Below are 17287 nucleotides of genomic sequence, written 5' to 3' on the forward strand. Positions count from 1 at the left end.
AAGAGAATGTAAATTCTGCTAGCAGCACCTCATTTAGCAAAAAACAATAACTTTTATGGGTTTTTATACCCTCCTTCCCCCTCCCCTCCGATTCTCGGCTATTCAAAATCTGAAAGAAAAAAACAGAAACTGGCTTTTGCCCTCAACAAAGATGGCGGCGCCCGCCCGTCAGCATCGGCTATCGCATCGGCCATGGCTGTGAATCGGCGGTTGACGCTGCGGACTGCGTGAGGTCACGGCTCTCCCGCGAGCGGCAGAGTTTGAAAAGGGTGAGTGGAGAGGAGAGGGGGGAGTGCCGGTGTACCGGGAGGAGGCGGGGCTACGGCATGGAGGAGACGGCGGGGTAATGGGGGGTGTTGCTAATCGTCACAGCCGTGTATTATTAGGGAATGGAGGGGTAATAGGACAGAGCAGGAAGTAGAGGGGGTTATTATTAGGAAAAGCGGGGGGTAATTTCACACACTGAGGGAGGAGGGGGCATTATTAGGGAATTAAGGGGTATTAGGACAGAGTGGGTGTGGGGGGTAATATGCACTGAGGGAGGAGGGGGCATTATTAATGGAGGGGTAATGGGACAGAATGGGGGGGGGATATAGGAGAATAGAGGGGGTAACATACAGTGGGGGAGGAGGGGGCACTATTAGGGAATTAAGGTATTAGGACAGAGTGTGTGTGTCGGGGGGGGGGGGTAATATGACACACTGAGGGAGGAGGGGGCATTATTAGGGAATGGAGGGGTAATAGGACAGAATGGGGGGGGGGGGGGCATTATTATGGAATGGAGGGGTAATAGGACAGAGTGGGGGGGCATTATTAGGGAATGGAGGGGTAATAGGACAGAGTGGGGGGGGGGCATTATTAGGGAATGGAGGGGTAATAGGACAGAGTGGGGGGGCATTATTAGGGAATGGAGGGGTAATAGGACAGAATGGGGGGGGGCATTATTAGGGAATGGAGGGGTAATAGGACAGAGTGGGGGGGGGCATTATTAGGGAATGGAGGGGTAATAGGACAGAGTGGGGGGGCATTATTAGGGAATGGGGGGGGGTAATAGGACAGAGTGGGGGGGGGCATTATTAGGGAATGGAGGGGTAATAGAACAGAGTGGGGGGGCATTATTAGGGAATGGAGGGGTAATAGGACAGAATGGGGGGGGCATTATTATGGAATGGAGGGGTAATAGGACAGAATGGGGGGGGGCATTATTATGGAATGGAGGGGTAATAGGACAGAGTGGGGGGGGGGGGCATTATTAGGGAATGGAGGGGTAATAGGACAGAATGGGGGGGGGCATTATTATGGAATGGAGGGGTAATAGGACAGAGTGGGGGGGGCATTATTATGGAATGGAGGGGTAATAGGACAGAGTGGGGGGGGCATTATTAGGGAATGGAGGGGTAATAGGACAGAGTGGGGGGGGGGCATTATTAGGGAATGGAGGGGTAATAGGACAGAGTGGGGGGGCATTATTAGGGAATGGAGGGGTAATAGGACAGAGTGGGGGGGGGGCATTATTAGGGAATGGAGGGGTAATAGAACAGAGTGGGGGGGCATTATTAGGGAATGGAGGGGTAATAGGACAGAATGGGGGGGGGCATTATTATGGAATGGAGGGGTAATAGGACAGAATGGGGGGGGGGGCATTATTATGGAATGGAGGGGTAATAGGACAGAGTGGGGGGGGGCATTATTAGGGAATGGAGGGGTAATAGGACAGAATGGGGGGGATATAGGAGAATAGAGGGGGTAACATACAGTGGGGGAGGAGGGGGCACTATTAGGGAATTAAGAGGTATTAGGACAGAGTGTGTGTGTGGGGGGGGGGGGGGGGGGGGTAATATGACACACTGAGGGAGGAGGGGGGCATTATTAGGGAATGGAGGGGTAATAGGACAGAATGGGGGGGGGGGGGCATTATTATGGAATGGAGGGGTAATAGGACAGAGTGGGGGGGCATTATTAGGGAATGGAGGGGTAATAGGACAGAGTGGGGGGGGCATTATTATGGAATGGAGGGGTAATAGGACAGAGTGGGGGGGGGGCATTATTAGGGAATGGAGGGTAATAGGACAGAATGGGGGGGGGGGGGGGCATTATTATGGAATGGAGGGGTAATAGGACAGAGTGGGGGGGCATTATTAGGGAATGGAGGGGTAATAGGACAGAGTGGGGGGGGCATTATTATGGAATGGAGGGGTAATAGGACAGAGTGGGGGGGGGCATTATTAGGGAATGGAGGGGTAATAGGACAGAGTGGGGGGGCATTATTAGGGAATGGAGGGGTAATAGGACAGAATGGGGGGGGGCATTATTAGGGAATGGAGGGGTAATAGGACAGAGTGGGGGGGCATTATTAGGGAATGGAGGGGTAATAGGACAGAGTGGGGGGGCATTATTAGGGAATGGGGGGGGGGGTAATAGGACAGAGTGGGGGGGGGCATTATTAGGGAATGGAGGGGTAATAGAACAGAGTGGGGGGGCATTATTAGGGAATGGAGGGGTAATAGGACAGAATGGGGGGGCATTATTATGGAATGGAGGGGTAATAGGACAGAATGGGGGGGGGCATTATTATGGAATGGAGGGGTAATAGGACAGAGTGGGGGGGGGGGGGGGCATTATTAGGGAATGGAGGGGTAATAGGACAGAATGGGGGGGGGCATTATTATGGAATGGAGGGGTAATAGGACAGAGTGGGGGGGGCATTATTATGGAATGGAGGGGTAATAGGACAGAGTGGGGGGGGCATTATTAGGGAATGGAGGGGTAATAGGACAGAGTGGGGGGGGGGCATTATTAGGGAATGGAGGGGTAATAGGACAGAGTGGGGGGGCATTATTAGGGAATGGAGGGGTAATAGGACAGAGTGGGGGGGGGGCATTATTAGGGAATGGAGGGGTAATAGAACAGAGTGGGGGGCATTATTAGGGAATGGAGGGGTAATAGGACAGAATGGGGGGGGGCATTATTATGGAATGGAGGGGTAATAGGACAGAATGGGGGGGGGGGCATTATTATGGAATGGAGGGGTAATAGGACAGAGTGGGGGGGGGCATTATTAGGGAATGGAGGGGTAATAGGACAGAATGGGGGGGATATAGGAGAATAGAGGGGGTAACATACAGTGGGGGAGGAGGGGGCACTATTAGGGAATTAAGAGGTATTAGGACAGAGTGTGTGTGTGGGGGGGGGGGGGGGGTAATATGACACACTGAGGGAGGAGGGGGCATTATTAGGGAATGGAGGGGTAATAGGACAGAATGGGGGGGGGGGGGCATTATTATGGAATGGAGGGGTAATAGGACAGAGTGGGGGGGCATTATTAGGGAATGGAGGGGTAATAGGACAGAGTGGGGGGGGCATTATTATGGAATGGAGGGGTAATAGGACAGAGTGGGGGGGGGGCATTATTAGGGAATGGAGGGGTAATAGGACAGAGTGGGGGGGCATTATTAGGGAATGGAGGGGTAATAGGACAGAATGGGGGGGGGGCATTATTAGGGAATGGAGGGGTAATAGGACAGAGTGGGGGGGGCATTATTAGGGAATGGAGGGGTAATAGGACAGAGTGGGGGGGCATTATTAGGGAATGGGGGGGGGGTAATAGGACAGAGTGGGGGGGGGCATTATTAGGGAATGGAGGGGTAATAGAACAGAGTGGGGGGGCATTATTAGGGAATGGAGGGGTAATAGGACAGAATGGGGGGGGCATTATTATGGAATGGAGGGGTAATAGGACAGAATGGGGGGGGGCATTATTATGGAATGGAGGGGTAATAGGACAGAGTGGGGGGGGGGGCATTATTAGGGAATGGAGGGGTAATAGGACAGAATGGGGGGGGGGCATTATTATGGAATGGAGGGGTAATAGGACAGAGTGGGGGGGGCATTATTATGGAATGGAGGGGTAATAGGACAGAGTGGGGGGGGCATTATTAGGGAATGGAGGGGTAATAGGACAGAGTGGGGGGGGGGCATTATTAGGGAATGGAGGGGTAATAGGACAGAGTGGGGGGGCATTATTAGGGAATGGAGGGGTAATAGGACAGAGTGGGGGGGGGGCATTATTAGGGAATGGAGGGGTAATAGAACAGAGTGGGGGGGCATTATTAGGGAATGGAGGGGTAATAGGACAGAATGGGGGGGGGCATTATTATGGAATGGAGGGGTAATAGGACAGAATGGGGGGGGGGCATTATTATGGAATGGAGGGGTAATAGGACAGAGTGGGGGGGGGCATTATTAGGGAATGGAGGGGTAATAGGACAGAATGGGGGGGATATAGGAGAATAGAGGGGGTAACATACAGTGGGGGAGGAGGGGGCACTATTAGGGAATTAAGAGGTATTAGGACAGAGTGTGTGTGTGTGGGGGGGGGGGGGGGGTAATATGACACACTGAGGGAGGAGGGGGCATTATTAGGGAATGGAGGGGTAATAGGACAGAGTGGGGGGGGCATTATTAGGGAATGGAGGGGTAATAGGACAGAGTGGGGGGGCATTATTAGGGAATGGAGGGGTAATAGGACAGAGTGGGGGGGCATTATTAGGGAATGGAGGGGTAATAGGACAGAATGGGGGGGATATAGGAGAATAGAGGGGGTAACATACAGTGGGGGAGGAGGGGGCACTATTAGGGAATTAAGGTATTAGGACAGAGTGTGTGTGTCGGGGGGGGGTAATATGACACACTGAGGGAGGAGGGGGCATTATTAGGGAATGGAGGGGTAATAGGACAGAGTGGGGGGGGCATTATTAGGGAATGGAGGGGTAATAGGACAGAGTGGGGGGCATTATTAGGGAATGGAGGGGTAATAGGACAGAGTGGGGGGGCATTATTAGGGAATGGAGGGGTAATAGGACAGAATGGGGGGGGATATAGGAGAATAGAGGGGGTAACATACAGTGGGGGAGGAGGGGGCACTATTAGGGAATTAAGGTATTAGGACAGAGTGTGTGTGTCGGGGGGGGGGGGGGTAATATGACACACTGAGGGGAGGAGGGGGCATTATTAGGGAATGGAGGGGTAATAGGACAGAATGGGGGGGCATTATTAGGGAATGGAGGGGTAATAGGACAGTGGGGGGGGGCATTATTAGGGAATGGAGGGGTAATAGGACAGAATGGGGGGGGGGCATTATTATGGAATGGAGGGGTAATAGGACAGAGTGGGGGGGGCATTATTAGGGAATGGAGGGGTAATAGGACAGAGTGGGGGGGCATTATTAGGGAATGGAGGGGTAATAGGACAGAGTGGGGGGGGGCATTATTAGGGAATGGAGGAATGGAGGGGTAATAGAACAGAGTGGGGGGGCATTATTAGGAATGGAGGGGTAATAGGACAGAATGGGGGGGGGGCATTATTAGGGAATGGAGGGGTAATAGGACAGAGTGGGGGGGGGGCATTATTAGGGAATGGAGGGGTAATAGGACAGAGTGGGGGGGCATTATTAGGGAATGGGGGGGGGGGTAATAGGACAGAGTGGGGGGGGGAATTATTAGGGAATGGAGGGGTAATAGAACAGAGTGGGGGGCATTATTAGGGAATGGAGGGGTAATAGGACAGAATGGGGGGGCATTATTATGGAATGGAGGGGTAATAGGACAGAATGGGGGGGGGCATTATTATGGAATGGAGGGGTAATAGGACAGAGTGGGGGGGGGGCATTATTAGGGAATGGAGGGGTAATAGGACAGAATGGGGGGGGGCATTTTTTTGGAATGGAGGGGTAATAGGACAGAGTGGGGGGGGGGCATTATTAGGGAATGGAGGGGTAATAGGACAGAGTGGGGGGGGGCATTATTAGGGAATGGAGGGGTAATAGGACAGAGTGGGGGGGCATTATTAGGGAATGGAGGGGTAATAGGACAGAGTGGGGGGGGGGCATTATTAGGGAATGGAGGGGTAATAGAACAGAGTGGGGGGGCATTATTAGGGAATGGAGGGGTAATAGGACAGAATGGGGGGGCATTATTATGGAATGGAGGGGTAATAGGACAGAATGGGGGGGGCATTATTATGGAATGGAGGGGTAATAGGACAGAGTGGGGGGGGGGCATTATTAGGGAATGGAGGGGTAATAGGACAGAATGGGGGGGATATAGGAGAATAGAGGGGGTAACATACAGTGGGGGAGGAGGGGGCACTATTAGGGAATTAAGAGGTATTAGGACAGAGTGTGTGTGTGGGGGGGGGGGGGGGGGGTAATATGACACACTGAGGGAGGAGGGGGCATTATTAGGGAATGGAGGGGTAATAGGACAGAGTGGGGGGGGGCATTATTAGGGAATGGAGGGGTAATAGGACAGAGTGGGGGGGCATTATTAGGGAATGGAGGGGTAATAGGACAGAGTGGGGGGGCATTATTAGGGAATGGAGGGGTAATAGGACAGAATGGGGGGGATATAGGAGAATAGAGGGGGTAACATACAGTGGGGGAGGAGGGGGCACTATTAGGGAATTAAGGTATTAGGACAGAGTGTGTGTGTCGGGGGGGGGGGTAATATGACACACTGAGGGAGGAGGGGCATTATTAGGGAATGGAGGGGTAATAGGACAGAGTGGGGGGGCATTATTAGGGAATGGAGGGGTAATAGGACAGAGTGGGGGGGCATTATTAGGGAATGGAGGGGTAATAGGACAGAGTGGGGGGGCATTATTAGGGAATGGAGGGGTAATAGGACAGAATGGGGGGATATAGGAGAATAGAGGGGGTAACATACAGTGGGGGAGGAGGGGGCACTATTAGGGAATTAAGGTATTAGGACAGAGTGTGTGTGTCGGGGGGGGGGGGTAATATGACACACTGAGGGAGGAGGGGGCATTATTAGGGAATGGAGGGGTAATAGGACAGAATGGGGGGGCATTATTAGGGAATGGAGGGGTAATAGGACAGTGGGGGGGGGGCATTATTAGGGAATGGAGGGGTAATAGGACAGAATGGGGGGGGGCATTATTATGGAATGGAGGGGTAATAGGACAGAGTGGGGGGGGCATTATTAGGGAATGGAGGGGTAATAGGACAGAGTGGGGGGGCATTATTAGGGAATGGAGGGGTAATAGGACAGAGTGGGGGGGGGGCATTATTAGGGAATGGAGGGGTAATAGAACAGAGTGGGGGGGCATTATTAGGGAATGGAGGGGTAATAGGACAGAATGGGGGGGGGCATTATTAGGGAATGGAGGGGTAATAGGACAGAGTGGGGGGGGGCATTATTAGGGAATGGAGGGGTAATAGGACAGAGTGGGGGGGCATTATTAGGGAATGGGGGGGGGGTAATAGGACAGAGTGGGGGGGGGGGAATTATTAGGGAATGGAGGGGTAATAGAACAGAGTGGGGGGGCATTATTAGGGAATGGAGGGTAATAGGACAGAATGGGGGGGCATTATTATGGAATGGAGGGGTAATAGGACAGAATGGGGGGGGCATTATTATGGAATGGAGGGGTAATAGGACAGAGTGGGGGGGGGCATTATTAGGGAATGGAGGGGTAATAGGACAGAATGGGGGGGGGCATTATTATGGAATGGAGGGGTAATAGGACAGAGTGGGGGGGGCATTATTAGGGAATGGAGGGGTAATAGGACAGAGTGGGGGGGGGCATTATTAGGGAATGGAGGGGTAATAGGACAGAGTGGGGGGGCATTATTAGGGAATGGAGGGGTAATAGGACAGAGTGGGGGGGGGGCATTATTAGGGAATGGAGGGGTAATAGAACAGAGTGGGGGGGCATTATTAGGGAATGGAGGGGTAATAGGACAGAATGGGGGGGGCATTATTATGGAATGGAGGGGTAATAGGACAGAATGGGGGGGGCATTATTATGGAATGGAGGGGTAATAGGACAGAGTGGGGGGGGCATTATTAGGGAATGGAGGGGTAATAGGACAGAATGGGGGGGATATAGGAGAATAGAGGGGGTAACATACAGTGGGGAGGGAGGGGGCACTATTAGGGAATTAAGAGGTATTAGGACAGAGTGTGTGTGTGGGGGGGGGGGGGTAATATGACACACTGAGGGAGGAGGGGGCATTATTAGGGAATGGAGGGGTAATAGGACAGAGTGGGGGGGGGGCATTATTAGGGAATGGAGGGGTAATAGGACAGAGTGGGGGGGCATTATTAGGGAATGGAGGGGTAATAGGACAGAGTGGGGGGCATTATTAGGGAATGGAGGGGTAATAGGACAGAGTGGGGGGGGGCATTATTAGGGAATGGAGGGGTAATAGGACAGAATGGGAGGGGGGGGGCATTATTAGGGAATGGAGGGGTAATAGGACAGAATGGGAGGGGGGGGGGCATTATTAGGGAATGGAGGGGTAATAGGACAGAATGGGGAGGGGGGGGGGGCATTATTAGGGAATGGAGGGGTAATAGGACAGAATGGGGGGGGGGGGCATTATTAGGGAATGGAGGGGTAATAGGACAGAATGGGGGGGGGGCATTATTATGGAATGGAGGGGTAATAGGACAGAGTGGGGGGGGCATTATTAGGGAATGGAGGGGTAATAGGACAGAGTGGGGGGGGGCATTATTAGGGAATGGAGGGGTAATAGGACAGAGTGGGGGGACATTATTAGGGAATGGAGGGGTAATAGGACAGAGTGGGGGGGCATTATTAGGGAATGGAGGGGTAATAGGACAGAGTGGGGGGGCATTATTAGGGAATGGGGGGGGGGTAATAGGACAGAGTGGGGGGGGGAATTATTAGGGAATGGAGGGGTAATAGAACAGAGTGGGGGGGCATTATTAGGGAATGGAGGGGTAATAGGACAGAATGGGGGGGCATTATTATGGAATGGAGGGGTAATAGGACAGAATGGGGGGGGGGCATTATATATGGAATGGAGGGGTAATAGGACAGAGTGGGGGGGGGGGCATTATTAGGGAATGGAGGGGTAATAGGACAGAATGGGGGGGGCATTATTATGGAATGGAGGGGTAATAGGACAGAGTGGGGGGGGCATTATTAGGGAATGGAGGGGTAATAGGACAGAGTGGGGGGGGGCATTATTAGGGAATGGAGGGGTAATAGGACAGAGTGGGGGGGCATTATTAGGGAATGGAGGGGTAATAGGACAGAGTGGGGGGGGGGGCATTATTAGGGAATGGAGGGGTAATAGAACAGAGTGGGGGGGCATTATTAGGGAATGGAGGGGTAATAGGACAGAATGGGGGGGGCATTATTATGGAATGGAGGGGTAATAGGACAGAATGGGGGGGCATTATTATGGAATGGAGGGGTAATAGGACAGAGTGGGGGGGGCATTATTAGGGAATGGAGGGGTAATAGGACAGAATGGGGGGGATATAGGAGAATAGAGGGGGTAACATACAGTGGGGGAGGAGGGGGCACTATTAGGGAATTAAGAGGTATTAGGACAGAGTGTGTGTGTGGGGGGGGGGGGGGGTAATATGACACACTGAGGGAGGAGGGGGCATTATTAGGGAATGGAGGGGTAATAGGACAGAGTGGGGGGGCATTATTAGGGAATGGAGGGGTAATAGGACAGAGTGGGGGGCATTATTAGGGAATGGAGGGGTAATAGGACAGAATGGGAGGGGGGGGCATTATTAGGGAATGGAGGGGTAATAGGACAGAATGGGAGGGGGGGGGGCATTATTAGGGAATGGAGGGGTAATAGGACAGAATGGGAGGGGGGGGCATTATTAGGGAATGGAGGGGTAATAGGACAGAATGGGAGGGGGGGGGGCATTATTAGGGAATGGAGGGGTAATAGGACAGAATGGGAGGGGGGGGGCATTATTAGGGAATGGAGGGGTAATAGGACAGAATGGGGGGGGGGGCATTATTAGGGAATGGAGGGGTAATAGGACAGAATGGGGGGGGGGGCATTATTATGGAATGGAGGGGTAATAGGACAGAGTGGGGGGGCATTATTAGGGAATGGAGGGGTAATAGGACAGAGTGGGGGGGGGGCATTATTAGGGAATGGAGGGGTAATAGGACAGAGTGGGGGGACATTATTAGGGAATGGAGGGGTAATAGGACAGAGTGGAGGGGGGGGCATTATTAGGGAATGGAGGGGTAATAGGACAGAGTGGGGGGGGGGGGGGCATTATTAGGGAATGAAGGGGTAATAGGACAGAGTGGGGGGGGCATTATTAGGGAATGGAGGGGTGATAGGACAGAGTGGGGGGGGGCATTAGTAGGGAATGGAGAGGTGATAGGACAGAGTGGGGGGGGGGGGCATTATTAGGGAATAGAGGGGTAATAGGACAGAGTGTGGGGGGGGGGCATTATTAGGGAATGGAGGGGTAATAGGACAGAGTGGGGGGGGCATTATTATGGAATGGAGGGGTAATAGGACAGAGTGGGGGGGCATTATTATGGAATGGAGGGGTAATAGGACAGAGTGGGGGGGGGGGCATTATTATGGAATGGAGGGGTGATAGGACAGAGTGGGGGAGGGGCATTATTATGGAATGGAGGGGTGATAGGACAGAGTGGGGGGGGGCATTATTAGGGAATGGAGGGGTAATAGGACAGAGTGTGGGGGGGGGCATTATTAGGGAATGGAGGGGTAATAGGACAGAGTGGGGGGGCATTATTAGGGAATGGAGGGGTAATAGGACAGAGTGGGGGGGGGCATTATTATGGAATGGAGGGGTGATAGGACAGAGTGGGGGGGGCATTATTAGGGAATGGAGGGGTAATAGGACAGAGTGTGGGGGGGGCATTATTAGGGAATGGAGGGGTAATAGGACAGAGTGGGGGGGCATTATTAGGGAATGGAGGGGTAATAGGACAGAGTGGGGGGGGGGGCATTATTAGGGAATGGAGGGGTAATAGGACAGAGTGGGGGGGGGGCATTATTAGAGAATGGAGGGGTAATAGGACAGAATGGGGAGGGGGCATTATTATGGAATGGAGGGGTAATAGGACAGAATGGGGGGGCATTATTAGGGAATGGAGGGGTAATAGGACAGTGGGGGGGGGGCATTATTAGGGAATGGAGGGGTAATAGGACAGAGTGGGGGGGGGCATTATTATGGAATGGAGGGGTAATAGGACAGAGTGGGGGGGGCATTATTAGGGAATGGAGGGGTAATAGGACAGAGTGGGGGGGGGCATTATTAGGGAATGGAGGGGTAATAGGACAGAGTGGGGGGCATTATTAGGGAATGGAGGGGTAATAGGACAGAGTGGGGGGGCATTATTAGGGAATGGAGGGGTAATAGAACAGAGTGGGGGGGCATTATTAGGGAATGGAGGGGTAATAGGACAGAATGGGGGGGGGCATTATTAGGGAATGGAGGGGTAATAGGACAGAGTGGGGGGGGCATTATTAGGGAATGGAGGGGTAATAGGACAGAGTGGGGGGGCATTATTAGGGAATGGGGGGGGGGTAATAGGACAGAGTGGGGGGGGGGCATTATTAGGGAATGGAGGGGTAATAGAACAGAGTGGGGGGGCATTATTAGGGAATGGAGGGGTAATAGGACAGAATGGGGGGGGCATTATTATGGAATGGAGGGGTAATAGGACAGAATGGGGGGGGCATTATTATGGAATGGAGGGGTAATAGGACAGAGTGGGGGGGCATTATTAGGGAATGGAGGGGTAATAGGACAGAATGGGGGGGGCATTATTATGGAATGGAGGGGTAATAGGACAGAGTGGGGGGGCATTATTAGGGAATGGAGGGGTAATAGGACAGAGTGGGGGGGGCATTATTAGGGAATGGAGGGGTAATAGGACAGAGTGGGGGGGCATTATTAGGGAATGGAGGGGTAATAGGACAGAGTGGGGGGGGGGGCATTATTAGGGAATGGAGGGGTAATAGAACAGAGTGGGGGGGCATTATTAGTGAATGGAGGGGTAATAGGACAGAATGGGTGGGGCATTATTATGGAATGGAGGGGTAATAGGACAGAATGGGGGGGGGGGGCATTATTATGGAATGGAGGGGTAATAGGACAGAGTGGGGGGGGGCATTATTAGGGAATGGAGGGGTAATAGGACAGAATGGGGGGGATATAGGAGAATAGAGGGGGTAACATACAGTGGGGGAGGAGGGGGCACTATTAGGGAATTAAGAGGTATTAGGACAGAGTGTGTGTGTGGGGGGGGGGGGGGGGTAATATGACACACTGAGGGAGGAGGGGGCATTATTAGGGAATGGAGGGGTAATAGGACAGAGTGGGGGGGCATTATTAGGGAATGGAGGGGTAATAGGACAGAGTGGGGGGGCATTATTAGGGAATGGAGGGGTAATAGGACAGAATGGGGGGGATATAGGAGAATAGAGGGGGTAACATACAGTGGGGGAGGAGGGGGCACTATTAGGGAATTAAGGTATTAGGACAGAGTGTGTGTGTCGGGGGGGGGGGGGGGTAATATGACACACTGAGGGAGGAGGGGGCATTATTAGGGAATGGAGGGGTAATAGGACAGAATGGGGGGGGGCATTATTATGGAATGGAGGGGTAATAGGACAGAATGGGGGGCATTATTAGGGAATGGAGGGGTAATAGGACAGTGGGGGGGGGCATTATTAGGGAATGGAGGGGTAATAGGACAGAATGGGGGGGGGGCATTATTATGGAATGGAGGGGTAATAGGACAGAGTGGGGGGGGCATTATTAGGGAATGGAGGGGTAATAGGACAGAGTGGGGGGGGCATTATTAGGGAATGGAGGGGTAATAGGACAGAGTGGGGGGGCATTATTAGGGAATGGAGGGGTAATAGGACAGAGTGGGGGGGGGGGCATTATTAGGGAATGGAGGGGTAATAGAACAGAGTGGGGGGGCATTATTAGGGAATGGAGGGGTAATAGGACAGAATGGGGGGGCATTATTAGGGAATGGAGGGGTAATAGGACAGAGTGGGGGGGCATTATTAGGGAATGGAGGGGTAATAGGACAGAGTGGGGGGGCATTATTAGGGAATGGGGGGGGGGTAATAGGACAGAGTGGGGGGGGGGCATTATTAGGGAATGGAGGGGTAATAGAACAGAGTGGGGGGGCATTATTAGGGAATGGAGGGGTAATAGGACAGAATGGGGGGGGCATTATTATGGAATGGAGGGGTAATAGGACAGAATGGGGGGGGGGCATTATTATGGAATGGAGGGGTAATAGGACAGAGTGGGGGGGGGGGCATTATTAGGGAATGGAGGGGTAATAGGACAGAATGGGGGGGGCATTATTATGGAATGGAGGGGTAATAGGACAGAGTGGGGGGGGCATTATTAGGGAATGGAGGGGTAATAGGACAGAGTGGGGGGGGCATTATTATGGAATGGAGGGGTAATAGGACAGAGTGGGGGGGCATTATTATGGAATGGAGGGGTAATAGGACAGAGTGGGGGGGGGGCATTATTATGGAATGGAGGGGTGATAGGACAGAGTGGGGGAGGGGCATTATTATGGAATGGAGGGGTGATAGGACAGAGTGGGGGGGGGCGCATTATTAGAGAATGGAGGGGTAATAGGACAGAATGGGGGGGGGGGCATTATTATGGAATGGAGGGGTAATAGGACAGAGTGGGGGGGCATTATTAGGGAATGGAGGGGTAATAGGACAGAATGGGGGGGATATAGGAGAATAGAGGGGGTAACATACAGTGGGGGAGGAGGGGGCACTATTAGGGAATTAAGAGGTATTAGGACAGAGTGTGTGTGTGTGGGGGGGGGGGGGGTAATATGACACACTGAGGGAGGAGGGGGCATTATTAGGGAATGGAGGGGTAATAGGACAGAGTGGGGGGGGCATTATTAGGGAATGGAGGGGTAATAGGACAGAGTGGGGGGGCATTATTAGGGAATGGAGGGGTAATAGGACAGAGTGGGGGGGCATTATTAGGGAATGGAGGGGTAATAGGACAGAGTGGGGGGGGGGCATTATTAGGGAATGGAGGGGTAATAGGACAGAATGGGAGGGGGGGGGGCATTATTAGGGAATGGAGGGGTAATAGGACAGAATGGGAGGGGGGGGGGCATTATTAGGGAATGGAGGGGTAATAGGACAGAATGGGGGGGGGGCATTATTATGGAATGGAGGGGTAATAGGACAGAGTGGGGGGGGGCATTATTAGGGAATGGAGGGGTAATAGGACAGAGTGGGGGGGGGGGGCATTATTAGGGAATGGAGGGGTAATGGGACAGAGTGGGGGGACATTATTAGGGAATGGAGGGGTAATAGGACAGAGTGGAGGGGGGGGGGCATTATTAGGGAATGGAGGGGTAATAGGACAGAGTGGGGGGGGGGGCATTATTAGGGAATGAAGGGGTAATAGGACAGAGTGGGGGGGGCATTATTAGGGAATGGAGGGGTGATAGGACAGAGTGGGGGGGGGGCATTATTAGGGAATGGAGGGGTAATAGGACAGAGTGTGGGGGGGGGCATTATTAGGGAATGGAGGGGTAATAGGACAGAGTGGGGGGGGGGGCATTATTATGGAATGGAGGGGTAATAGGACAGAGTGGGGGGGCATTATTATGGAATGGAGGGGTAATAGGACAGAGTGGGGGGGGGCATTATTATGGAATGGAGGGGTGATAGGACAGAGTGGGGGAGGGGCATTATTATGGAATGGAGGGGTGATAGGACAGAGTGGGGGGGGCATTATTAGGGAATGGAGGGGTAATAGGACAGAGTGTGGGGGGGCATTATTAGGGAATGGAGGGGTAATAGGACAGAGTGGGGGGGCATTATTAGGGAATGGAGGGGTAATAGGACAGAGTGGGGGGGGGGCATTATTATGGAATGGAGGGGTGATAGGACAGAGTGGGGGGGGGGCATTATTAGGGAATGGAGGGGTAATAGGACAGAGTGTGGGGGGGCATTATTAGGGAATGGAGGGGTAATAGGACAGAGTGGGGGGGCATTATTAGGGAATGGAGGGGTAATAGGACAGAGTGGGGGGGGGGGCATTATTAGGGAATGGAGGGGTAATAGGACAGAGTGGGGGGGGGCATTATTAGAGAATGGAGGGGTAATAGGACAGAATGGGGGGGGGGCATTATTATGGAATGGAGGGGTAATAGGACAGAATGGGGGGGCATTATTAGGGAATGGAGGGGTAATAGGACAGTGGGGGGGGGGCATTATTAGGGAATGGAGGGGTAATAGGACAGAGTGGGGGGGGGGCATTATTATGGAATGGAGGGGTAATAGGACAGAGTGGGGGGGGGCATTATTAGGGAATGGAGGGGTAATAGGACAGAGTGGGGGGGGCATTATTAGGGAATGGAGGGGTAATAGGACAGAGTGGGGGGGCATTATTAGGGAATGGAGGGGTAATAGGACAGAGTGGGGGGGGCATTATTAGGGAATGGAGGGGTAATAGAACAGAGTGGGGGGGCATTATTAGGGAATGGAGGGGTAATAGGACAGAATGGGGGGGGCATTATTAGGGAATGGAGGGGTAATAGGACAGAGTGGGGGGGGCATTATTAGGGAATGGAGGGGTAATAGGACAGAGTGGGGGGGCATTATTAGGGAATGGGGGGGGGGGTAATAGGACAGAGTGGGGGGGGGCATTATTAGGGAATGGAGGGGTAATAGAACAGAGTGGGGGGGCATTATTAGGGAATGGAGGGGTAATAGGACAGAATGGGGGGGGCATTATTATGGAATGGAGGGGTAATAGGACAGAATGGGGGGGGCATTATTATGGAATGGAGGGGTAATAGGACAGAGTGGGGGGGGGGCATTATTAGGGAATGGAGGGGTAATAGGACAGAATGGGGGGGGGGCATTATTATGGAATGGAGGGGTAATAGGACAGAGTGGGGGGGGGCATTATTAGGGAATGGAGGGGTAATAGGACAGAATGGGGGGGATATAGGAGAATAGAGGGGGTAACATACAGTGGGGGAGGAGGGGGCACTATTAGGGAATTAAGAGGTATTAGGACAGAGTGTGTGTGTGTGGGGGGGGGGGGGGTAATATGACACACTGAGGGAGGAGGGGGCATTATTAGGGAATGGAGGGGTAATAGGACAGAGTGGGGGGGGCATTATTAGGGAATGGAGGGGTAATAGGACAGAGTGGGGGGGCATTATTAGGGAATGGAGGGGTAATAGGACAGAGTGGGGGGGCATTATTAGGGAATGGAGGGGTAATAGGACAGAGTGGGGGGGGGGGCATTATTAGGGAATGGAGGGGTAATAGGACAGAATGGGAGGGGGGGGGGCATTATTAGGGAATGGAGGGGTAATAGGACAGAATGGGAGGGGGGGGGGCATTATTAGGGAATGTAGGGGTAATAGGACAGAATGGGAGGGGGGGGGGGGCATTATTAGGGAATGGAGGGGTAATAGGACAGAATGGGGGGGGCATTATTATGGAATGGAGGGGTAATAGGACAGAGTGGGGGGGGCATTATTAGGGAATGGAGGGGTAATAGGACAGAGTGGGGGGGGGCATTATTAGGGAATGGAGGGGTAATAGGACAGAGTGGGGGGACATTATTAGGGAATGGAGGGGTAATAGGACAGAGTGGAGGGGGGGGGGGCATTATTAGGGAATGGAGGGGTAATAGGACAGAGTGGGGGGGGCATTATTAGGGAATGAAGGGGTAATAGGACAGAGTGGGGGGGGGGGGCATTATTAGGGAATGGAGGGGTGATAGGACAGAGTGGGGGGGGGGCATTAGTAGGGAATGGAGAGGTGATAGGACAGAGTGGGGGGGGGGGGCATTATTAGGGAATGGAGGGGTAATAGGACAGAGTGTGGGGGGGGGCATTATTAGGGAATGGAGGGGTAATAGGACAGAGTGGGGGGGGGCATTATTATGGAATGGAGGGGTAATAGGACAGAGTGGGGGGGCATTATTATGGAATGGAGGGGTAATAGGACAGAGTGGGGGGGGGGCATTATTATGGAATGGAGGGGTGATAGGACAGAGTGGGGGAGGGGCATTATTATGGAATGGAGGGGTGATAGGACAGAGTGGGGGGGGGGCATTATTAGAGAATGGAGGGGTAATAGGACAGAGTGTGGGGGGGGGCATTATTAGGGAATGGAGGGGTAATAGGACAGAGTGGGGGGGCATTATTAGGGAATGGAGGGGTAATAGGACAGAGTGGGGGGGGGGGCATTATTATGGAATGGAGGGGTGTTTGGACAGAGTGGGGGGGGGCATTATTAGGGAATGGAGGGGTAATAGGACAGAGTGTGGGGGGGGGCATTATTAGGGAATGGAGGGGTAATAGGACAGAGTGGGGGGGCATTATTAGGGAATGGAGGGGTAATAGGACAGAGTGGGGGGGGGGCATTATTAGGGAATGGAGGGGTAATAGGACAGAGTGGGGG

The 17287-nt window shown here is 53.1% G+C and overlaps 1 protein-coding gene across 2 annotated transcripts in view; it reads left to right on the forward strand.

Annotated features, from left to right (window-relative positions):
- The first annotated feature begins 239 nt into the window (after window positions 1–239).
- The window catches only part of SPC25 (SPC25 component of NDC80 kinetochore complex), a 46897-nt gene continuing 29849 nt past the window's right edge, over window positions 240–17287 (forward strand). The window contains exon 1 of one of the 2 annotated variants that reach the window (XM_082242955.1): window positions 240–269. Coding sequence is in view for 1 of the 2 variants with exons in the window: in XM_082242954.1 (XP_082099080.1) it covers window positions 327–343 (17 nt within the window). In the remaining variant the exon portion in view is untranslated. Of the gene's footprint in view, window positions 270–306; window positions 344–17287 lie in introns of those variants that run through there. The other variant, XM_082242954.1, reaches the window with a different exon arrangement.

This window comes from Pelophylax lessonae, assembly GCF_965119305.1.
Source record: "Pelophylax lessonae genome assembly, chromosome: 13".
Taxonomy (NCBI): Eukaryota; Metazoa; Chordata; class Amphibia; order Anura; family Ranidae; genus Pelophylax; species Pelophylax lessonae.